General features: G+C 47.6%; 1 protein-coding gene across 5 annotated transcripts; it reads right to left on the reverse strand.

Annotated features, from left to right (window-relative positions):
* Positions 1-4,250: 4,250 nt before the first annotated feature.
* Znf274 (zinc finger protein 274) lies at positions 4,251-18,964 on the reverse strand. Of its 5 annotated transcripts, none has more exons than XM_090322014.1 (8): positions 18,735-18,964; positions 18,301-18,366; positions 16,871-16,997; positions 15,936-16,031; positions 9,999-10,433; positions 7,670-7,758; positions 6,268-6,394; positions 4,251-5,707 (listed from the first exon to the last, which is right to left on the reverse strand). In XM_090322014.1, the coding sequence occupies exons 1-8, from the start codon at positions 18,750-18,752 to the stop codon at positions 4,857-4,859; spliced, it is 1,809 nt and encodes a 602-aa protein (XP_090178140.1). In that variant the 5' UTR covers positions 18,753-18,964; the 3' UTR covers positions 4,251-4,856. The 5 variants fall into 5 exon arrangements, with proteins under 5 accessions (XP_090178140.1, XP_090178139.1, XP_090178138.1 ...); XM_090322013.1 differs by having other exon boundaries at positions 4,251-5,710; XM_090322012.1 differs by having other exon boundaries at positions 4,251-5,833.
* Positions 18,965-23,653: the final 4,689 nt, after the last annotated feature.

Here is a 23,653-nt window from a genome sequence, read left to right on the forward strand (position 1 = left end):
TGTCATTAATTGGAAATAAGAGCCTCATAGACTTTCCTGCCCAGGCTGGCTTCAAACCGTGATCCTCAGATCTCAGCCTCTTGAGTAGCTAGGATTACAGGTTTGATCCACTGGCACCTGGCTCAGTTCTACACTTCTGCCCATTGGTTGTTGTTGTTGTGGTTGCAAGGCCTGCACTCTGGACCCAGGTACTATCCTTGGCTCTTCATCTCAAGGCTAGTGCACTACCCCTTTGAGCCACAGCACCACTTTAAGTTTTCTGGTTGTTAATTGGGTAAAGGAGTCTTAACAGACTTTCATGCCCAGGCTGCCTTTGAACCGGGATCCTCAGATCTCAGCTTCCGGAGTAGCTAGGATGACAGGCGTGAGCCACCAGTGCCAGCCATGCCTTTTTACATTTTATCACTCAGTACCAACTTTTTTTTTTTTTTTTGCCAGTCCTGGCTTGAACTCAGGGCTGGGCACTGTCCTTGAACTTTCTCAAGGCTAGCACTTGAGCCTCAGCACCACTTCCAGCTTTTTTTTGCTTTTTTTTTTTTTTTTTTTTTTTTTTTTTGCCAGTCCTGGGCTTGAGCTCAGGGTCTGAGCACTGTCCTTGGACTTTCTCAAGGCTAGCACTCTACCACTTGAGCCTCAGCACCACTTCCGGCTTTTTTCTATGTATGTGGTACTGCGGAATCGAACCTGGGTCTTCATGCATGCTAGGCAAGCACTTTAACCACTAGGCCAAACTCCCGGCCCTGGCTTTTTTTTTTTTTTTCTATGGATGTGGTATTGAGGAATCGAACTCCCACCCCATGTCCAGCTTCTTCCTTCCTCCCTTCCTTCCTTCTTTTCTTTTCCTTTCTTTCTTTTTTTTTTTTTTTTTTTTTTTTTTTGGTGTGTGTGTGTGTGTATTGGTCATAGGGCTTGAACTCTGGGCCTGGGCACTATTCCTGAGCTCTTCAGCTCAAGGCTACCACCCTACCCCTTAAGCCACAGCACCATTTCTGGTTTTCTGATGGTTTATTGGAAATAAGAGTCTGATGGAGGGGCCGGGAGTTTGGCCTAGTGGTTAAAGTGCTTGCCTAGCATGCATGAAGACCCGGGTTCGATTCCTTGGTACCACATACATAGAAAAAAGCCAGAAGTGGTGCTGAGGCTCAAGGGGTAGAGCTCTAGCCTTGAGAAAGTCCAAGGACAGTGCTCAGACCCTGAGCTCAAGCCCTGGACTGGCAAAAAAAAAAAAAAAAAAGAGTCTGATGGACTTTATTTAGTGCCCAGGGTAACTTAGAACTGAGATCCTCAGATTTCATCCTCCTGAGTAGGGCTCCAAGCATTTCCACCTTTTTCTATGTATGTGGTTCCAAGGAATGGAACCCAGGTCTTCCTGCATGTGAGGCAAGCATTCTACCACTAGGTCAAACTCCCAGCCCCCAATTTTTTTTTTATGTGTACAAGTTTTTCTTAGTTTAAGCATTCAAAGCTCCATTAAAAATACCTTCCAGCGTAGCCTAGTGGTGTAATGTGTATTGTCCACAACTCAGGCGGTGGGGAATGGGATGACAGTCTCAAGGACAACCTGGGAAACGTTAGCAAGACCCCATCTTAAGCAGGAAATCAAATATGGATGGTGCAATCTGTGGTTCCTGCTTATGTGGAAGTTACTGGTAGGAAGAGCACAGTTTGAGTTCATCCATGAGCACCAACAAAAGACCCTTCCCAAAAGGAAAGTATAGCACAAAAAATCTTGAGATATAGCTCAAGTGGAAAAGCACCTGCCTCACACATAATGCTCTGAGTTTAAACCCCAGTAGCTCCAAAAGTCTCTTCTGACTCACTTTCAGAATGTGTTAACTGGGCATCTGATGAACTTTGTGTTTCCTCTGTGCACACTGAGGGACATCTTTTGGCTGAAAGCCTTTCCACAATGACTTTCCCCATGTGGTTTCCTTCGGGCTCCTGTCTGCTGCTGCACTCTGAGCTGAGATCACCACTGAAAGTGTTCCCATGGTCATTACGTTGATGTGGACGTGGAATTCTTGAGGGAGTGGGACCTCTCGGTGAAGACGGTCCAGTATGAGTTCTCTGATGCCTGTGAAGGCCTGACTGCCATGAATACAGGCAGATGTCTTCTCCCTGGTGGGATTTGCCAGTGCCACTGAGTGGAACACGCTGAATGAAGCACTTTCCACATTGGCTACATTCACAAGGATTCATGAGCATGCGTCCTTTTATGTGTGATCATAGTCAAAATGTGGGAAGAAGACAGTGTACACATTTATAGGATTTCTCTCCAGTAGGACTTCTGATGTTCAATAAGGTTAGTGTTCTACCTGAAAGGCTTCCCACAGCTGTGACACTTATTTGGTTTTTCTCCAGTGTGAGTTTGCTGAGGCCTACTATGTTTGAAACTCTGGGTGAACAATTTCCCACACAGGTTACATTCACAGGGCTTCTTTCCAGTATTAGTCACCTGATATATAACCAGGTCATCACTCTGACGGAAAGAATTCCCACATTAACACTCAAGGGCTTTTCTCCACCCTGTGTTCTCTGATATACAAGAAGTAGGTTCACAATAGCCTGGTGTGGTGGCTCACATGTGTAATCTTAGCTATTCAGGAGGCTGAGATCTGAGGACCACAGTTCAAAGCTAGCCCAGACACTAAAGACCATGAGACTCTATCTCCAGCTCACCACCAGAAAACCGGAAGTGGGGCTGTGGCTCAAGGAGTAGGGTGGTAGCCTTGAGATGAAGAGCTCAGAGACAGCGTCCAGACCCAGAGTCCAAACGCCATGACCAACTTGGGCTCACAAATGTACTGGCAGGAGTCTGAAAAATAAAAGAAACTCATTGGACTAGTAATTTCATCTTGGTTAATGTTTCTGGATGTCTGGTATCTACAACATTGAGAATATAAGATTGGTTTTTGTTGTTTTGTGTCAGGGGCTTGTAATGTATGTAGTACGGAGGAATCAAACCCGGGTCTTCCTGCATGCTAGGCAAGCACTCTACCACTAGGCCACACTCCTGGCCCCTTTCTTTCATTCTTGAGAGGAGACAGCATGGAGTTACTTCTTGGCCAACACGTCTTGGATCAGGTCCCCCAAGTGTCATCACAAGGAAGCCTACACAACCATCAGGTTGCAGAAACGTCCTGTGGCCACCACAGCCCCCAGATGGAGGTGAAAAGCCACAGGGCCCTGGTGCTCCTGTTGTTTTCTGGGCACTTGGCCTCAGGGCATCTACTCTGGCTTTGAGAAGAGGCCATGCAGAGTCCCCTTCAGTCACCATTTGCTATTTGGGGTGTGGAGTAGGAGGTGCTTATTATGGTTTGGGGACTGAACCCACAGACTCTACCCACTCCCCTACAGTGTTTCCTTGGAAGAACAAAGGTGGAGTCCTGAGGTGATAGCTCTAGAATGGGTCACACTGTAGGGAGCTCTGAAGCTGAGCCGTGAGACCTAGAGGGTTCAGAGGTTGGACAACCACCTGGTCAGTACTCAGAACACTGAGAAATGGCAGCCCTGGGAAGGGCCAGCTCTGGAAAGGGTTGAGTCTGGAAGGCCGCCTGGGCAGACAATGTGGAAGAGCTAAGAGCTGGACCAAGACAGATAAAGTAGAACATGTTTGAATTGTGCCTGGGTTGCAGTCTTTGTTCCCCAGACAATAAGGGAAGCAATTATTCACACAAACTGTGTTGTCTTTACAACACCAATATTGATGCCTTGATTTCTGCTTGTACCCATGACAACCTTCCCTATACTAAACCGAGTAAACAGCTTCTCAGGGGAAACCCTGAAGCCCTGGTCCCTGCTATCCCTGTCATTTCTCATCCTTTTGGCTCTGGTACCACTGTGCCCTCCCGGGTTGTGGGTGGCGACATTGCACACGTTCAGAGGCCAGGAGGGTCTCAGTCAAAAGCAGGTCTCCACTAGAGGCTAGTGCTAACAGCGACTGTTCACCTCCTTGGTGGGTGAAAGTCCTCCAGTGAGCCCACTGGGAAGAATGAGAACAAAGCAAACGAGCACCTCCGGAGACGCTTGTGCTCCTCAGGCGTTTCCAGCCCTCCCAGTTTCCAGTGGGTCCCACAGGGCTCCTGTCTCCACACTAATCCTACTGGGATGATAAATGAGAACCTGCTAGTTCATTTGAATCCAAGGTGCTATGGCCTTGTACAGATTTGCTACATCTAAAAATTTCCTCTTGTTGTATGTGGCTCATTTTAAATATCTAGTCATTAGAAATAGTAAGCAGGAATCAGAAATTCGACATAGAAACATAAGCTTTATTTGTTCACATTCTCTTGTCATCATGTCCAAATATGTAAACACTTTACCCTGGATGTAACTGTAAGTGCATAGATTATGGTACCTGGCGTAAAAAACTTTAAGAGTCTCACTGACTTCCATGGCCAGGCTGGCTGTGATCCTCAGATCTTAGTCTCCTGAGTAGTTAGGATTACAGGAGTGAGCCACTAGCAGTCACTGGCTTTGGCTTAAAAAAACTTATAAACAGCGAGGTGCTGTTGGCTCATGCCTATAATCCTAGCTAGTCCCGGAGGCTGACATCTGAGGATTTCAGTTTGAAGTCAGTTCAGGCAGAAAAGTCCCCATGAGACTCATCTCCAATTATCCACTCAGAAATCATAAGTGGTCCTGTGGCTCAAAGTGGTAGATAGAGTGCTATCCTTGAGCAAAAGGAGCTCTGGGACAGCACTCAGGCCCTGAGTTCAAGCCCCATGACCAATAACAAAAAAAGCTAAAAAATTCATTAGCAACTTCCTGCTCCCTCATTCCTTTGGCTTATCTAGGCTTCTGACACGAGTACCAAGGCATCCCAGCAATCAGGAGGCTTGGGGATATGAATTGGGCTACTTCTTCCTGTACTTGTTCCCACGGTGTGTTTTCTGATGCCCGATGAGATGTGAGCTCTGGTTGAAGGCCTTTCCACACTTGGTACACACATAGGGCCGCTCTCCAGTGTGGGTCCTCTGGTGCCTGACGAGATGGGAGCTCTGGCGGAAGGCTTTCCCACAATGCTGGCACGGGTAGGGCTTGGCTCCAGTGTGAGTCCTCAGGTGCTGGGAGATGGCTGAGCGGTCATTGAATGTCCTCCCACACTCGTGACACTCAAAGGGTCTCTCCCCACTATGGACTCTCTGATGCTGTGTGAGGGAAGAGCTCTGCACGAACGCTTTCCCACAGTCTTGACACACATAGGGCCTTTCTCCTGTGTGGATCTTCTTATGGACAGAAAAGTATCTTGGGTTCCGGAACATTTTACCACATTCGCTGCATTGGCAGATTTGGCTCCCTTTGTGAATTCTTATAAAAGTGATCTGCTGAGCCGCAAGGCATAATTTTTTCCGAAAACCACTGCTTTCCTTGGCCTTTCTTCCTTTAGAGCCCTTTCGTGGGATTCTCAAGTGGGAACCTCGGGTCACACACCTGCTGCTCCCCTTGGCTTTCCCCACATCACAGTCCTTCCGGTGGGTCTTCACACGCGGGCCACCCTCTGTGTTCCTCCCCTGCAGGATACGCTTGCGCAAGCACTTTTTGGAGGGACCTTCTTGGTGCGAACCCCGACTCCTGTGGCGACGAGTGCCTGCCTGGGACTTTGGGCTTTCAGTGAGCTGCTTCTGGGAGAGGCCGTGTTCCTGGATGACCTCCACGTGTTTTATAACTGTGTCTGGGACTTCTTGGGCCTTGCCTTGTACAACATCTTCTGGGAAAGAAGAGGGGGTACTATAGTTTGAAAACGTTTTCACTTTTAGGTCATGAACTGCTTCTTCTACAGGAATGGCAGAATCTGAAGTTAACTCTTGGCTTCCCAATGTAGTCTCCCACCCTGAAAGAAACCAGAAAGGTGTCGATTCTACAGAAAGTGCCAGGATAGGCATACTTATTACTTAATAGGTAGGGGGCCTTCTTTGTTTCAATACAGGTAATGAACCTGGGGAGGGCATGTGAAAAAGCATGAAGCTGCAAAGAAGGGAAAAATCAATTTAAAGACAGAGATGATCAATAAAACAACCAATTTAGTGACTAGAAAACATTCTCAGAATGAGCTCTTTTTGCTCCTGTTCTCATTCCCTAGTTCCCTAAGGCGAATCAGACCAAGCCTGTCTCTGTTCATCCAAAGCTCCTCTAGGTTCAGTTTAGGTTCAGTTAATGGTTCTGAACAGAGCCAAGGTAGGTACAGCCAGGCCAAGCCCTGGGCAGCAAGAAGGTGAGTGCCTTAACATGGGGCCCCCAGTATTCCCTTGGCAGGCAGGGCCTTACCTATGGAGACCAGATTCCCCAAGGTCTCCAGCATCACGTCACGGTACTCAGTCCTCTGCTTTGGGCCCAGCAGTACCCACTCCTCCTGGCTGAAGTCCACAGACACGTCCTGGAAAGTCACTGGCTCCTGTAATGTTACATGCATGTTGGGGATTTGTCAAAGGGGACATAGAAAGGCTTCTAGCATGCCACAGCAGTTCACTGTGCCAGGGATTTCTCTGCTTTGGGGATGTGCTCAGAGAGCCAAATTTAGCTTCCTCATGAAAGATCCACTGAGTCTTTCTCAAAAACCAGAGTGTGGAGGTTGAGCTGGGAAACAGAACTCCTGGTTCACAATGATTTGAGCATAATAGCCAAGCTGACATATAATACCCACACTTGTATCCAATACCCCAGGAGAGCCTGCTCCTGGGAACAGCTCTTGATTTTGTGGAAGAATCAATAACGAGGACTAAGCCTTTTATCTAGTCTGAGTTGGGGTGGAACATTTACCCAGGTTTACAGTGTTTACTAGTGTTTTGGGTGCAGCTGAGACACACATCCACACACACCCCATTCCTCAAGACTGAATATAATGGGGCTGGGAGTGTGGCTTAGTGGTAGAGTGCTTGCTTAGCATGCATGAAGTCCTAGATTCCATTCCTCAGTACCACATACACAGCAAAAGCCAGAAGTGGTGCTATGGCTTAAGTGGTAGAGTGTTAGCCTTGAGCAAAAGAAGCTCAGGGACAGAATCCAGGCCTTGAGTTTCTGCCTCAGTCCCTGGAGCACAGAGATGCAGCCTTATCTGAAGACTAGCCTGCACTATTGGTCACCTGAGCGCGCCACTTTACAGCACCAACATCACTGACAAATGTCACATCTACACTGCCACTTCAATAGAGCCAATCCTGTTTCCTTCACATTAAAACCCCAGGTTCTACTTCATTCATGACCCAAGTAAGTGATTTTTGAGGGATGAGGGCTCTGTTCCTCCAGTTGGGGCACAATGCACTCTCTACCATCTGTCTGTGGTTGTTCTGTTTATTTCTCTGCCAGCTATTGGTCCCTAGGCTTTTGCTATGTAGCCTCAATTCCAGGTTATGATGCCCTTTCTAGGCCCTCAATAACATCACAGCGGAGGCGGGGCAGCCTTTCACACTTCAGAGCCCAGCTCAGTCTGAAGAGCTAAAAAATCAGAGTGGCCCCATCCGTAGGATGCTTCTGCAAGGCTTGGCACAGAAAAATATCTTAGGGACAACATCTGTACCGTGTGCTGCATACAGCCTCACATACTATACACACAGACTGCTGTACCCAGAGAAACAAGGGTGAGGTCACAAGGTGTGCTGCGTACAGCCTCACACACTATGTACACACAGACTGTTGTACTCAGAGGAACAAGGGTGAGGTTGTTTTTTACCTCAGGCAGCACCTCCACTGGCAAGATGGCCACATCCTTCTTTTCCATCTTCTGTGGATCAGTGGGCTCAGAAGAACAGGCGAGGAGTGCTAGAAGAGACACGGAAGGACATGCTTGGGAGAGGGATGGGTTGTGCATGCCTGTGAACCTATCCTGCTGAGAGCCCATGTCTACTTTTTCCTCCCAATGCTTGTACCCATATGGGCCTAACTATGTCACCCTGCATGGACCAAATACACTTGCTCATCAGTTTACTTAGCTGATACTCTACCACTTGGCTCTCTACCAGGTATTTTTGTCACAGCATGAGAAAGATAACTACACCTACTTCATGAAATGTAACAGTGTACCTTCTAGGTTATTTCTCCTTCCTTAAGCACAAATGTCAATCAGTCAGTCAGTCAGCTGTTTGTTCTAGAAATACCCTCTAGATACCATAAATGTGGCATGATGGTGAGCAATAAAAAGGCATTCATGCTCTCAAGTTCAGCCTAACAAAGAATTCAAGATTCACGAGGCCAGGAGTTTGGCCTAGTGGTAGAATGCTTGCCTAGCATGCACACAGACCTGGGTTTGATTCCTTGGTACCATATACACAGAAAAAGCCAGAAGTGGTGCTGTGGCTCAAGTGGTAAGGATCTGTCCTTGAGAAAACCAAGGACAGTGCTCAAGCCCTGAGCGCAAGCCTAGGACTGGCAAAAAAAATTTCAAAATTCATAAAAACAAATGCACTGTCACTCCTGCTCAAGTTGTACCTTTCTGTGGGCATGCAGCAGGCCTGGAGTGGACAGAGTGCTGGCTCCTGTCCTTCACCGGCCACCAGCCTAGGGAAGTCTCTAAGGTTCCAGTGAGACCGGGCTACTTAACTCCTAGAACTCGGGAGATGAACTGTTTGAGCACAAAGCGCCCCATCCTTCAGGTAAACATTCAGATTTCTACAAGAAGTCCAGGTATGGTGGTACACACCTGTAGTTCTATCACTACGCAGGATACGGAAGCATGAGGAATAGTTCCACCCAGGAACTTGGGACAATGGAGTAAACCTACTCATTCAAAAAAAGAAAAGGTCCAGGCACAGGGTGCTCAGGCCTGTGGTGCTAGTGCCTCCTAGTGGCTGAGGCCTGAGACTGCAGCTCAAGGGCAGTCCAGCCAGAAAAGTCTTGTCTTCAATTAACCCACCAAAAAAGCCAGAAGTGGAGCTGTGGCTCAAGTCTTTGAGCACAAAAGCTCCAAGGCAGTGCCTATGCTTGAGTTCAAGTACAAATGGCTAAATAAGTAAATAAAAGATCACTCAAGGAGGGCCAGGAGTTTGGCTTAGTGGTAGAGTTTGCCTAGCATGCATGAAGACCTGGGTTCAATCCCTTGGTACCACATATGTAGAAAAAAGCCAGAAGAGGTGCTGTGGTTCAAGTGGTAGAGTTCTAGCCTTGAGAAAGCCCAAGGACAGTGCCCAGGCCCGGGATTGGAAAAAAAAAAAAAAAAAAAGGACCTTAAGAACAGGCTTCACTCTGTTCATATGTACCCAGAGCCACTTCTCAATTTCTGCATGTTATACTGTGGCCATTTCCACCTTGCCCCTCAGAGGCAGTGCTCCCTCTGCTAGGTATTCCCTGTCCTGCCTCTTTTCTTTACTGGTCCAGGTGTAGGTCACATCAGCTATCAGCTACATAAACAGCCTTCATCAATAGCAGGCTGACCTTTGGTCTCCATCTGTAGTATAACGTGTTGCGCCACACCCCATCTTCCCTGCAGGACCATAGGCTCAGCAAACCTTAACTCTAAGTTCCACCTCAGCTACCCCATCCTACAGAGGCCATGAAGACCAATGTGTGTGACATGATAAAAAGAAAGCTTGTTATGAAAGGGTATCAATGTAAGTGAATTAATGCACCTACTATCTGGCAAATATCATGTAACCCTTTTATTAATTACAATAAAAAATATATATATATATAAAAAAAGAAAGCTTGTATAAAAGCCTTCAGAAAGGTCCTTCAAGAATTCAGTGCTGGAGGCTGGGAGCATGGCCTAGTGGCAGAGTGCTTGCCTAACATGCACGAAGCCCTGGGTTCGATTCCTCAGTACCACATATAATGAAAAAGCCAGAAGTGGTGCTGTGGCTCAAGTAGTAGAGCACTAGCCTTGGACAGTGCTCAAGCCCTGAGCTCAAGCCCCAGGCCTCACTTCAGATTTCCAGAAGGTGAACTACTAACATGTGGAAGGGTTTCCCTGAAATAGACCTCAATTTTCCAACAAGCTCCCCCAGGATGCCCCTCACCTCGCTCTCCCCCACACTCAGCTTCCTCCCCCTTGGATGCTGCGGCCATACCTTCCACCAGGGCCACCGCTGCCTGGCAGTCCTTTGGATGCTGTGACTTCACCCACAAGTGCATCTGTGCAGGCAGACTACTCAGGAATTGCTCCAGCACCAGCATCTCCACGATCTGTTCCTTGGAGTGCAGCTCAGGCTGTAACCATTGGTGACACAGCTCACGAAGCTCAGCAATGGCCTTTTGAGGCCCAGGAGACTGCTCGTACTGGTAGTGTCGAAATTTCTGGCGAAGGGTTTCGGTGTCAGATGGATGTCTGCCCAGCTGTGGGACTGGGTTCTGGCCTCCATTTTCAGTATAGAGGGCATGAATCTGAGCGTTCCGGGGACCAGCCACTTCTTGGTTCAGAGTAAGAACTTCAACCATTTCAATCTTCATCACTGGATTCTCAGCAGGAAGACCCAACTGAGGTACTAGCATAGCCCCAGAACATTCTGTTCAAAAAAGAGCAACAAGCACAGGAAAAATGCTCAAAATCATTACTCCCCAGGAAAATGTAGATTAAAATTGGCGGAATCTTTATTATTATTGCCAGTTCTGGGACTGGAACTCAGAGTCCGGGCTCTGTCCCTGAGCTTCTTCTTCTTTTTTTTTTTTTTTTTTTTTTTTGCCAGTCCTGGGCTTGAGCTCAGGGCCTGAGCACTGTCCTTGGACTTTCTCAAGGCTAGAGCTCTACCGCTTGAGCCTCAGCACCATTTCTGGCTTTTTCTATGTATGTGGTATGGAGGAATTGAACCTGGGTCTTCGTGCATGCTCGGCAAGCACTTTAACCACTAGGCCAAACTCCCGGCCCAAACAGTTGATTCTTATTTTTTTATTAATTTTGCTAATGTTACAGAGTTCTTATAGCCTCATTTACTAATCATATATGTACATTTTTGTAATTTTGGCATCTTTAAAAAAACTGTACATTTCTCAACAACCTAACTTCCAGAAAAATTTTATGGGGAAAATGTAAACTTTTCAAATAAACTATGTGGCAGAAGGTCCAAGGAATCATTTGTTGCGGTTTTGAGTTCCCAATGGAACATTAATTCTAATCCTCTGTGGGGGGCCAAGGTAGGAGGCTTTACACCGTCCCTGGGACAGTGCACTACGTGCGCATTCTTCTGCTTAGCATCATCACACAGCTGTGGCACAAGCTGAATCAGGAAGCAAAGAAACAGCAGGGGAGCAAAAGGGTTTTACATGAGTATCCTCCATGAAGAGCCACTCTAAAAGCTAACATAAAAATAAACTTTCAGCTGGGAGTTTGACCTAGCAGTAAGTGTTTGCCTAGCATGCATGCAGACCTGGGTTCGATTCCTCCATACCATATACATAGAAAAAGCGGTAGAGCTCTAGCCTTGAGAAAGTCCAAGGACAGTGCTCAGACCCTAAGTTCAAGCCTCAGGGCTGGCAACCCCCCGCCCCCAAAAAAAACCTTTCGGGGGCCAGGAACGTGGCATAGTGGTAAAGTGCTTGCGTATCATTTAGAAAGCCCTGGTTTGATTCTTTGGTACCACGTACACAGAAACATTTGCTGTGAAGCTGGGCATGGTGGCTCATGCCTGTAATCCGAGCTACTCAGGGGGCTGAGATCTGAGGATCAAGGTTCAAAACCAATCTGGGCTTTGACCTGAGACTCTTGGGAAGTCGGGCCTGGCTCAAGGGGTAGGGTGGTAGCCTTGAGCTGAAGAGCTCAGGGACAACCCCAACGCCGAGTTCAAGCCCTATGACTCACATAAAAAAAAAAAAAAGTAAGAAGTAAATGAAATTCAAAAGTACAGAAGGAACACATAGAAGAAAATCTCCCTCCCATTTCTTTTTTTTTTTTTTTTTTTGCCAGTCCTGGGCTTGAGCTCAGGGCCTGAGCACTGTCCTTGGACTTTCTCAAGGCTAGAGCTCTACCTCTTGAGCCTCAGCACCACTTCTGGCTTTTATCTATGTATATGGTACCGAGGAATCGAACCCGGGTCTTCATGCTTGCTAGGCAAGCACTTTAACCACTAGGCCAAACTCCTGGCCCCTCTCCCTCCCATTTCTATGTTCTGCTTATATTTAAATATTTTCACAAGTTTATCAGTGATTACACACATTAAATCACTTTTCCTTTTGCTGCAGGATTTTGGCAGAAATCTCTCTTAACTCCAGAAAGCTTACTTCATTTGTTTTCCTTCTTAACAGATAAGGTATTCTAAGTAAGGCTTTATTATATATACTCTGAATGACAGAAAGGGCTCTCACGATAAGAACAAAATATGCCTAGACCCTAGAAAGAAAAGAGAAGGTGACAAAGAATATAATGTCTTTAATAAAAGATCAACAGGGATTGGATTCCTCTGTACCACATACACAGAAAAAGCCAGAAGTGATGCTGTGGCTCAGGTGGTAGAGCTCTAGCCTTGAGAAAACCCAAGGACAGTGCTCAGACTCTGAGCTCAAGGCCCAGAACTGGCAAAAATAAATAAATAAATAAAATGAAAAAACAAGATCAAGAAATCCTGCTATCACTCACTAGTTTGACTTCTGCCTGATAGTTATGGAAGAATGGGAACCCTTTAGAGTTCTCTACAGTATGTGTCATCTACCTCAAGATCCTCACTACCATCCCTTACCCATTACCCCTTTAAAGTTTCTTCTTTAAAGATACATCTTTGGGGCCAGGAGTTTGGCCTAATGGTAGAGTGCTTGCCTAGCATGCACGAAAACCTGGGTTCAATTCCTCAGTACCACATACATAGAAAAAAGCCAGAAGTGGTGCTGAGGCTCACGTGGTAGAGCTCTAGCCATGAGAAAGTCCAAGGACAGAGTTCAGGCCTTTAGCTCAAGTCCAGGACTGGCCTCTGAATGCTAGTAGCTTGCTCCTGTAATCCAAGCTACATAGGAGGTTAAGATCTGAGGACCGCAGTTTGAAGCCAGCAGGGGCAGGAGTCTGGGAACTCTTTTAGTAAAAGCTGGATGGGGGCTAGCTCAAGTGGTGAAGTTGCTAGCCTTAAGCAAAGAAGAGCTCAGGGGGAGAGCCCAGGCTTGAGGGTTTTTTTTTTTTTTTTTTTTTTTTTTGCCAGTCCTGGGGCTTGAACTCAGGGCCTGAGCACTGTCCCTGGGTTTTCTCAAGGCTAGAGCTCTACCACTTGAACCACAGCACCATTTCTGGTTTTTACTATGTACGTGGTACTGAGGAATCCAACTTGGGTCTTTGTACATGCTAGGCAAGCACTCTACCACTAGGCCTAACTCCTGGCCCCTCAGGCCTGAGTTTAAACCCCAAGATGGGCAATCAAAACAAAACAACCTGGCAAGGTACAAAACTGAAAGAAGATAATATAACAAACTAGAGCGGCTGAAACTTGCTTTACCATATTAATATATTTAGAGTTTACATTCTAAATATCAGGTAGAAAAAAGGAAATTTTTTTTTTTTTCAAATCTCGGAGCTTGAACTCAGGACCTGAGCACTTTCCTTCGGCTTTCTCAAGAGAAGAACTCTACCACTTGAGCCACAGCACCATTTCTGGCTTTTTTTCTACATATGTGGTACCAAGGAATCGAACCTGGGTCTTCGTGCATATGAGGCAAGCACTCTACCACTAGGCTAAACTCCTAGCCAAAATAAATTTCATTATTTATTTATTTATTCATTGCCAGTCCTGGGCTTGAGCTCAGGGCCTGAGCACTGTCCTTGGACTTTCTCAAGGCTAGAGCTCTACCACTTGAGCCTCAGCACCACTTCTGGCTTTTTTCTATGTATGTGGTGCCGAGGAATTGAACCCGGGTCTTTGTGCATGCTAGGCAAGCACTCTACCACTAGGCCAAACTCCCGACCCAAATTTCATTTTTATTATCAGTGACATTTTTTCTTATCATCTTTCTAAATAGTCAAATAAGGTGGGAGCTCAAGTGGGATCTGCCTTCAGATTTCATTGAAAGGATCCTATGAGTCCTCTGGTGTACACAATGAGGACTCCTACTGAGTTTCCCCTTCCTGTTCACAAGGGCCCTCCTTTAATTGTTTCCCTGGCACTTCTGGTTGTCCAATAAGTGTAATGAGCAATACTTCTGTGATGTCAGGTAAGAACTATGTACCAAATCTTTTCCAGAAATTACATCCTCATGGTTTCAGAGTTCTCAGATTTGACTGTAGGGATGTTTCTAAATTAAATAGCACTAGATTTATTATTACTATTATTTTATCTAATATGAAATTTCTTTCAAAATAACACTGAATTAGTCCAAAAGCATTTCTGGCTACAGTAACATTCTGAAACTAACTGATATGAGTTCTCAGATACTGAAAAACTTCTGGAAAAGACTTCCATCTATGTCTTTTGAGGTTAATACCCTATGTGAGACTCTTCTTAAAGAACTCTCAGGTGAGCTTAAATTGAGCTGTCACACTAACCACATGTTTTTGTTTTTCTTTCCTTTTTTTTTTTTTGCCAGTCCTGGGGCTTAAACTCAAGGCCTGGGCACTGTCCTGAGCTTCTTTTGCTCAAGGCTAGGACTCTACCTCTTTAGCCACAGTACCATATCCAGCTTTTTTCTGTGTATAGGATGCATGAACCCAGGGCTTCATGCATGCAAGGCAAGGACTCTACCACTAAGCCACCTTCCCAGGCATAACAACATTTTTCTTTGATGAATTATATTTCTTTTTTTTTTTTTTTTTTTGGCTCAAGGTTAGCATTCTTATCACCTGAGCCCAGCTCCACTTTTAGCCTTTCTGGGTGACTAATTGTGGATAACAAGTCTTACAGTCTTTTCTGCCCAGGCAGGCTTTGAACTGATTCTCAGATTCAGATCTCAGTCTCTTGTGTAGCTAGGATGATAGCATGAACCACCAGTGCTCTGCTATATTATATTGTGTGCAAAAGAACTGCACTCCATTCATAGTCTCCATTCTCAATGCCCACTTGCCTCTGAGACTAAAAGAATTGTCTAAGAGGGGACGGGGCTTGGACTAGTGGCAGAGTGCTTGCCTCGCATACATGAAGACCCAGGTTTGATTCCTTGGTATCACATACATAGAAAAAGTCAGAAGTGGTGCTGTGGCTCAAATGGTAGAATGCTACCCTTGAGAAAGCTCAAGAACAGTGCCCAGATCCTGAATTCAAGCCCCAGAACTACCCCGCCACAAAAAAAGGGGAAAGTTAGTCAAACTAAAGAATTCTAAGGAATCTTCGTAGGATTGCTTTAAGTTTTTGGTTAAAATTACTTCCACAGTAAGTGAAGACCTGGGTTCGATTTCTCTTTCCAGTTCTTAGGCATTCTCAAGGCTAGTGGTCTGCCACTTGAGCCAGAGTATCACTTCCTATGTATGATACCCAGGAATTGAATTCAGGTCTTCATGAATGCTAGGCAAACACTCTACCATTGGGCCAAACTCCCGCCCCTTTTTTCTTTTTGCCAATCATGGAGCTTGAACTTGGGGACAATCCCTGAGCTTATTTTGCTCAAGGCTGGTCTGTGTATGTGGTACTGAGGAATGGAACTGGGACTTTATGCATACTAGGCAAGCACTCTACCACTAGGCCGCTTTCCCAGCCCTGGGCTCACTTTCAACCAAGCCTGACATCACTTGGCTGAGGCCAGAAGAAACTTTGAAGTTTATTCATACCCAAACATTCAATTTGTACTCTTTTACATTTAACTTTTTTTTTCTTTTCATGTTGGTCATGGGGCTTGAACTCTGGGCCTATGCTCTGTCTCTGAGTTCTTCAGCTCAAGGCTACCGCCCTACCCTTTAAGACCCACTTCCTCTTTTCTAGCGATTTCACTAGAGATAAAAGTCTCACGTTCTTTAGTGCCCAGGCTGGCTCTGAACTTCAATCCTCAGATCTCAGCCTCCTGAGTGACTAGAATTACAGGCACGAGCCATCACTCTCAGCATTTGACCTCTTTTTTAAGATACCAGTTGGCTCACACCCTGTGGGAACTTCCATATGCCTGGTTCTCACCTGGAAAAGTGTCTTGGAGAGTCTCTCTGTCTAATGGCCAGCAGTCTTCTGCTTTCTCTAACTGTGATACCACATGTGGCTTGGAAAGATGAAGTTCTGCTCAAATGAAAAGAGATAGGGCTTGTAGAGTCTGTGCTTGAACAGAATGTTGCTACAATATACACTATCCCCATTATCTCCTCTGCTGGAACTTAATAAGACCTGGGGCCCAGTATAGTGATATCTACCACACCCATCCCTTTTGTCGGATTTGTTGACCTCCATGGCAAGCTGAGGAAGGTGGGGCCAGTTCTGATCATCAAGATGCAAGGGAAGATCTTAATTAGGAGACCTACTGGATAACTTCAGCTTTCTTGGTAAATGTGACGGCTATGGATGTGATCTCATTTGCTTCTACCTTTAACACAGACATGAAGTTTGGAGCCACAGCCATGCAATGACTATCCAAAAGATAAAAGGCTCAAAATAACCAGAGGTGACTGACTCTGCATCTCTGATGGAACTGGTAAACTGCTGGACCCTGCTACCACAACTTCTGGAACAGTGACAATGGCATCCACTACTGCAGGTGCAGTCAGCCCTGACTGTAGCCTTCCCCTACCCTTCCAGTATGCAGAGCCTGAGATGAGGATCGGGTGGAACTTCGTAGCCACATGGAGCTGAGTCCTTCCCTATCCATACAAAGAGCACTCATTCCCAAGCTCTTAACACTTCCAATCTCATCCCAGCAGCCCATACCCAAGCAGACACACTTCAAGGCATCATATAAGGTGATAAAAAGCAGATTTTTCCCCCCCCCCTGAGAAAGGATCTCATAATGTAGCCCACGCTGGCCTGAAACGTTTGCCTCCACCTCCTCAGTATTAAGATTATAGGCAGGCACCATCACGCCCAGCCAAAGCAAACACCTTTACTGACATTTAGAGTGGCCTTACCCACTGAGACCAGGTTTCTGTAGTTTTCCAGCATCACTTCCCTGTATAAGGACTTCTGTGAGATGTCCAGCAGTCCCCTCTCTTCCAGGGTAAAAGTCAGTGCTATGTCTTCAAAGGTCACGGGTTCCTAAAACCCACAGGATCCTGTTCAGCAAGGGCAGATCCTCCTCCATAGTAACAGGAAGAGAAAGAAGACTGGCCCAGAGGACCTGAAAGGATTCTACCTGTCTCCCCTTGAGTTGAGATCTGCCTTTTGATATTCTGAATAAATTCAAGCCTAAACCTATTCAGGTCCCAGTGAGGACAAAGGAGACCTCCTATTAAACATGGTTTACTTGTAGACAGGCACCTCTGAGAGCACAGGTGGCTTATACCTGTCATCCTAGCTACTCAGGAGGCTGAGATTCTGAGAATCAGGGTTTGATCCAAGCCTCGGCTGGCTTGGATTTGGTGATTTTGACTCTGAGATTGGTGTGAATGCCCCTTTTGGGTGTCAGTTTGTCTGTCCTTGAGTTTTATTTTGCTCAAGGATAGCACTTGACCAATTGCGCCACAGCTTCACTTCTGGTCTTTTGGTGGTTAGTTGGAAACAGAAGTCTTACACTTACTGGGCACTGTGGCTCATGCCTGTAATCCCAGCTACTCAGGAGACTGAGATTTAAGGATCACAGTTCAAAGCCGGCCCTGGCATGAAAGCCCATGAGACTCTTATCTCCAATTAACCACCAAAAAAATGTTCTATGGCTCAAGTGGTAGAGTGCTAGTGTTGAGCTGAAGAACCTAGGGACAGCACCCAAGGCTAGAGTTCAAGTCCCATGACTGGCATTAAAAAAAAAAAAAGGTCTCACATTTTTCCTGGGCTGACTTTGAATGCTGATCCTCAGATCTCAGCCTCCTGGGCAGTTAGGATTACAAGTATGAGCCAGAAGCACCTTGCTTCCCCTACTGTAAGTAAAGGGCTAGTTAAGAGTCCTCAGAATTTCCCACAACTTGGTTTCTTCTTCTTTTTTGTCAGTGGTAGGGCTTGAACTCTCAGCCTGGGCGCCGTCACTGAGCTCTTCAGCTTAATGCTATTGCTCTACCCATTGAGGCAAAGCACCACTTCTGTTTTTCTGATGGTTAATTGGAGATAGGGGTCTCATGGACTTTTCCTGCCGGGGCTGGCTTTGAAGGAAGATCCTCAGATCTCAGTCTCCTGAATACCTACGGTTTCAGGTGTCAGCCATCAGCGCTCGCCTACAATTTGGCTTCTTTCATAAACACTCCCTAGGAAATCCAGGCAATTTCTCCGTTAAACAGGGCCTCTCATGCCCCAGCCAAACCCCCTCCTCATAGAGGTGCTCCAGGAAATGGGTGCATTTCAGAGACCGCAGTTGCTCCACCACCAGCTGCGTCCTAGGGGCTGTAAGAAGCGAGTCACTACTACTCACACTGGACCACGATGGCGAAAGCCTGAAGGCCATAGTTCCCTGTACGTCTTCCTCGTGGGCAGAGTTCTGAGAAAACAAAAGCAGGAGGGGACAGGAAGGGGACTAAGGGAGCGCCGAGGTTCCCCGGCCTCCGTCCCCTGCATTGGTGCTCCGCCGACCGGATCCCCGCGCCCAGCCCGGCCCAGACCCTGCCCGACCCTGCCCGGCCCTGCCCGGCCCTGCCCGGCCCGGCCCCGATGCGGTCCGCTCCCCGCCCCGCACCACCCTGGCTGCGCGTCGGGCGCCTCGGGTTCCTGGTCCAGGACCACAGACAGCACTCCTCCCGGCTCCGCAGCCATGGGACAAATAGGAGCGACTGCCATTCCCAAGCTCGCGGGTGAGAGGATAAGGTATGCTCAGCCGGGGCTGGAGCCACTTTTAAAAGCGGCACTCACCAGGCGCGCGCCCGCCATGGCGCCAAAGGGCCCGCCGAGAAGTGCGTCAGCGCGCCCGTCCGAACTACAACTCCCAGAGGCACCCGCGGCGGCCGCGGCCAGGCAGCGGCCGTCCGGACCTACTCGTTCGGGTGGCTGGCGCAGCCGAGGTTCGCAGGAAGGGCGCTGGCAGGGGATCCGCAGAGCAGCTGGCACCGGGATCCCGGCCTGTCCGTGGACAGCCACTCAGGCCGGGCTGACCGCCGCACAAGGGTGACCCAGAGTGGGGGACCGGAAGCTGGAGTGAGGGAAGCTAGCACAGTTCTTCCAGGGCTCCGTGGCTGGCGGGCGGATCGCGTTCTCGCGAGAGGCCCGGAAGTGCCGAGCTGTTTCAAGGCTCCGTGGCTGGCGGGGCTGATCGCGTCCTCGCGAGAGGCCCGGAAGTGCAGAGCTGTTTCAAGGCTCCGTGGCTGACGAGGCTGATCGCGTCCTCGCGGGAGGCCCGGAAGTGCCGAGCTGTTTCAAGGCTCCGTGGCAGGCAGGGCTGATCGCGTCCTCGCGGGAGGCCCGGAAGTGCCGAGCTGTTTCAAGGCTCCGTGGCTGGCGGGGCTGATCGCGTCCTCGCGGGAGGCCCGGAAGTGCCGAGCTGTTTCAAGGCTCCGTGGCAGGCAGGGCTGATCGCGTCCTCGCGGGAGGCCCGGAAGTGCCGAGCTGTTTCAAGGCTCCGTGGCTGGCAGGGCTGATCGCGTTGTCTCGGGAGGCCCGGAAGTGCCGGGCGGTTTCAAGGCTCCGTGGCTGGCGGCGGATGGCGTCCTCGCGGGAGGCCCGCGGCTGGCGGGCGGATTGCTGAGGCCCTTCACCCCCTTTCTGCCCTGATACCAGGAAAAGCCTAGTGCGAGCGAAGCAACTCCAGAAATCACAGATGGCGACTGAGATGCCAGTCTCCAGTAGAGACCTAAGCAACCTCATTTTACTTGAGATCTCCTTACAGTGTCCTGCGGATAGACAAAGGGCGAGTTTGCTAAGACAGGAAGACGACACCGCTGGAGTTTGCTTAAGACAGAACCCTGAAGTTAGGCACATATCTTCCTGAGGCGCCCCAGAGCAAGCTCACAGTTCAGCAAGGAGACTGTCAGCCCTATCAGCCCTTCCACTTAGCCCAGGATCAGAACTGAAGTTCTGAGTTCTTTCTGAAGTTCCTCCCCAATTAGTGTTGGACTCGTTCCATGAACTTCCCACAGCGTGTAACCATCACTAGGACACAGGTGAAGTCCCTGCCGACCTCAGGGAAGTGTGTAAAGTGCTGTAGCCCTAGGCTGGGCTCCCAGCCTCCCCGGTGGACACCAGGCTCCAGCCGGCAGTAAAGACTCTCCTGCTCTTACATGGACTCGGCTCTTGGGGGTCTTTGGGGATCTGAAATCTGGGCATAACAGGCGGAGCAGATTTGGGGCGGCGGGGCTGGCTGGAAGCAGGCAGAGGGGAGCGCAGGGGCCTCCATCCTGCTTGTGGGGGGCAGAGGGACGGACGAGGTAAGGCCTGGGGTAGGCCCCGGGAGCTCCTGCCGGTGTGTCTGATGGAGATGTGGGGAGAGGCAGAGTGGTCCGGACAGCCCCGGGAAGCCGCAAGCCCATATCGGGAAGACTGAGCCCTGACCAGAACTCGCTTGACAGTCCCGGGACCACAAAATGCTGTTGTCAGGGAATATGTTGTCTCCCTTGGGTTCCAGGCCTTGGGGTGGCCTTGTTCTCTTTGGGTCCAGGCGCTTTGAGGTTCTTCACGTTCATGGTTCACTCCGTGCCCCTTCGGAGTTTCCAGGTAAACCTCCTCATCCTTTGACCTTCCTGTGATCTCTGGCTCCTTATTGTCTAAACTGGTTTGAGAGAGTGTTTATGTTTGTGGAATGGTAGGAAGGATCCGTTCAGAATAAGCATTCATCTCAGTTTTTGTACCAGTTAAATAGAAAGTACTTATCAGAACTTAATGCAAATGCCTCTCCCCCCACCCTCCCCGCTCTGGGGCTTAAATTCAGGGCCTGAGCACTGTCCTTGGTCTTTCTCAAGGCTAGAGCTTTACCACTTGAGCCACAGCACCATTTCTGGCTTTTTTCTGTGTATGTGGTACCGGGGAATCGAATCTGGGTCTTCATGCATGATAGGCACATACTCTACCACTAGGCCAAACTCCCAGCCCCAAATATCTTATTCTGAGGGTATGTCCTTGAATTTTTAAGTTTACTTATAGAATACTATCGTCACCAAATTATTTATTCTCTTCCTTTTTTATATGTTATATATAATCATAGCTTCTGTGATAGGCTCTTATATGGTAATATCATGGTAGTTTAATAACATGTTTTATTTTGTATGTGAACAGAGTCTTCACTACATAAACTCAAGCTTAAATAACTTTCACAGCTCAAGCAAGCCCTCCTAGAAAGCTCAAGGTTACCGTCCTACCCCTGGGCCTGGGTGTTGTCCCAGAGCTCTTCAGCCCAAGGCTACCTACCCTTAAGCAAGCCCCACTTCCCATTATTCTAGAGATTCACTGGTCCTTTTGCTCAGGCTGGCTTTGAACCTTGATCCTTAGATCTCAGCCTCCTGAGTAGCTAGGATTACAGGCAGGACCACCACACCCAGCTAAAAAAAGTTGAAGATTTATAATCAGAAGAAATGGCACATTAGAAGTTTTAGGTTTTTTTTTTTCCCTCTCCCATTCCTGGGCCTTGAGCTCAGGGCCTGAGGACTATCCTTGGGCTTTCTCAAGGCTAGAGCTCTACCACTTGAGCCACAGCACCACTTCTAGCATTTTCTATGTATGTGGTACCAAGGAATTGAAATCCAGCTTTGACCAGTCTAGGCAAGCACTCTACTCCGGGCCAAACTCCGGGCCCAAATTTTTAGTTTTTAAAATAAAATTCAAGCAACTTTTTGGTTTTATTGTAATTGGTTTGATAACATTTCAAATTCTTCATTAAGTAGTTGTACAAATGTGTTATAATTTTGTAAATCAGAATACGAATAAAGTGCTTCCTGGTCAATGCACCTTATAGTCTTGAAAGAAGCAGGAAAGAGATTCTGTGAAGAGTAGTCATTTGGGGCTGTGATACTGAGTATAGAGGATACAGGACCTCTGTCACAAACACTAAGGACCCACTGTTATTTTTAGGTTTTGTCAAATGTGTGGCCTGGGATGGGGATCTTCACTCTGAATAGCCAGAATATTACCTTGTATATTCTTACTTGTGCTAACACAGTCATCACATGCAGTCACTCTGGATTATTACCTTATACACTCCTACTGTGCTGGCACAATCACTATACATACTCAGGCAAAGTTGTTTTTCAGTAGCTGCTTGTATTAGTTCTTTTTTGTCATTGTGACAGAAAAACATGGTGCTCATGCTTGGAATCCTGCTTACTCAGGAGGCAGAGAAAGGAGACTCATGGTTTAAAGCAAGCCTGGGCAGGAAAGTCTGTAAGACTCTTACCTCCAGTTAACCATCAGAAAACCAGAGGGGTGCTATGGTTCTAAGTGGTATAACCTTGAAAGAGCTCAAGGGCAGTGCTCAGGACCTGAGTTCAAGCCCATGACCAACCAAAACAACAACAACAAAAAATGATCGCATTTATTATGGCTACAATAAAGCAGCTTTGAGTTCCTCCTAAAAGGGTGTAGTGGCTCCCAGGAGCTAATACCACAGCAGCTGGAGTGCTTATGCTTTTATTTATTTATTTTTTCTTTATTTTTTTTTTTTGCCAGTCCTGGTCTTGAGCTCAGGGCCTGAGCACTGTCCTTGGACTTTCTCAAGGCTAGAACTCTACCACTTGGCCTCAACACCACTTCCAGCTTTTTCTATGTATGTGGTACCAAGGAATCGACCCGGGTCTTCGTGCTTGCTAGGCAAGCACTTTAACCACTAGGCCAAGTTCCTGACCCTTGTGCTTTTATTTTTACCAGAGTCTCAATTTACAAGACTGTGCTGACATTACCCCCTTGTTACTCTTTGTCTGGAGCTACCTCAGGGACACACTCTCCAGTTCATCTTGTCTGGATCTACCTCAGGACACACTCTCAGTTCATCTTGTCTGGATCTACCTCAGGACACACTCTCAGTTCACCTAGTCTGGATCTACCTCAGGACACACTCTCAGTTCACCTTCTCTGGATCTACGCCAGGACACACTCTCAGTTCATCTTGTCTGGATCTACCTCAGACACACATTCTTGAGTTCATCTTGTCTGGATCTACCCCAGGACACACTCTCAGTTCATCTAGTCTGGATCTACCTCAGGACACACTCTCAGTTCATCTTGTCTGGATCTACCAGAACACACTCTTGAGTTCATCTTGTCTGGATCTACCAGGACACACTCTTGAGTTCATCTTGTCTGGATCTACCTCAGGACACACTCTGGAATTCATCTTGTCTGGATCTACCCCAGGACACACTCTCAGTTCATCTTGTCTGGAGCTACCTCAGGACACACTCTCAGTTCATCTTGTCTGGATCTACCTAAGGACACACTCTGGAATTCATCTTGTCTGGATCTACCTCAGGACACACTCTCAGTTCATCTTGTCTGGATCTACCCCAGGACACACTCTCAGTTCATCTTGTCTGGATGTACCACAAGACACACTCTGGAATTCATCTTGTCTGGATCTCCCTAGGACACACTGTCAGTTCATCTAGTCTGGATCTACCCCAGGACACACTCTCAGTTCATCTTGTCTGGAGCTACCTCAGGACACACTCTCAGTTCATCTTGTCTGGATCTACCTCAGGACACACTCTCAGTTCATCTAGTCTGGATCTACCTCAGGACACACTCTCAGTTCATCTTGTCTGGATCTACCCAGGACACACTCTAGAGTTCATCTTGTCTGGATCTACCTCAGGACACACTCTCAGTTCATCTTGTCTGGATCTACCTCAGGA

Source organism: Megascapheus bottae, chromosome 31, assembly GCF_031878675.1.
Source record: "Megascapheus bottae isolate mThoBot1 chromosome 31, mThoBot2.hap1, whole genome shotgun sequence".
Classification (NCBI taxonomy): domain Eukaryota; kingdom Metazoa; phylum Chordata; class Mammalia; order Rodentia; family Geomyidae; genus Megascapheus; species Megascapheus bottae.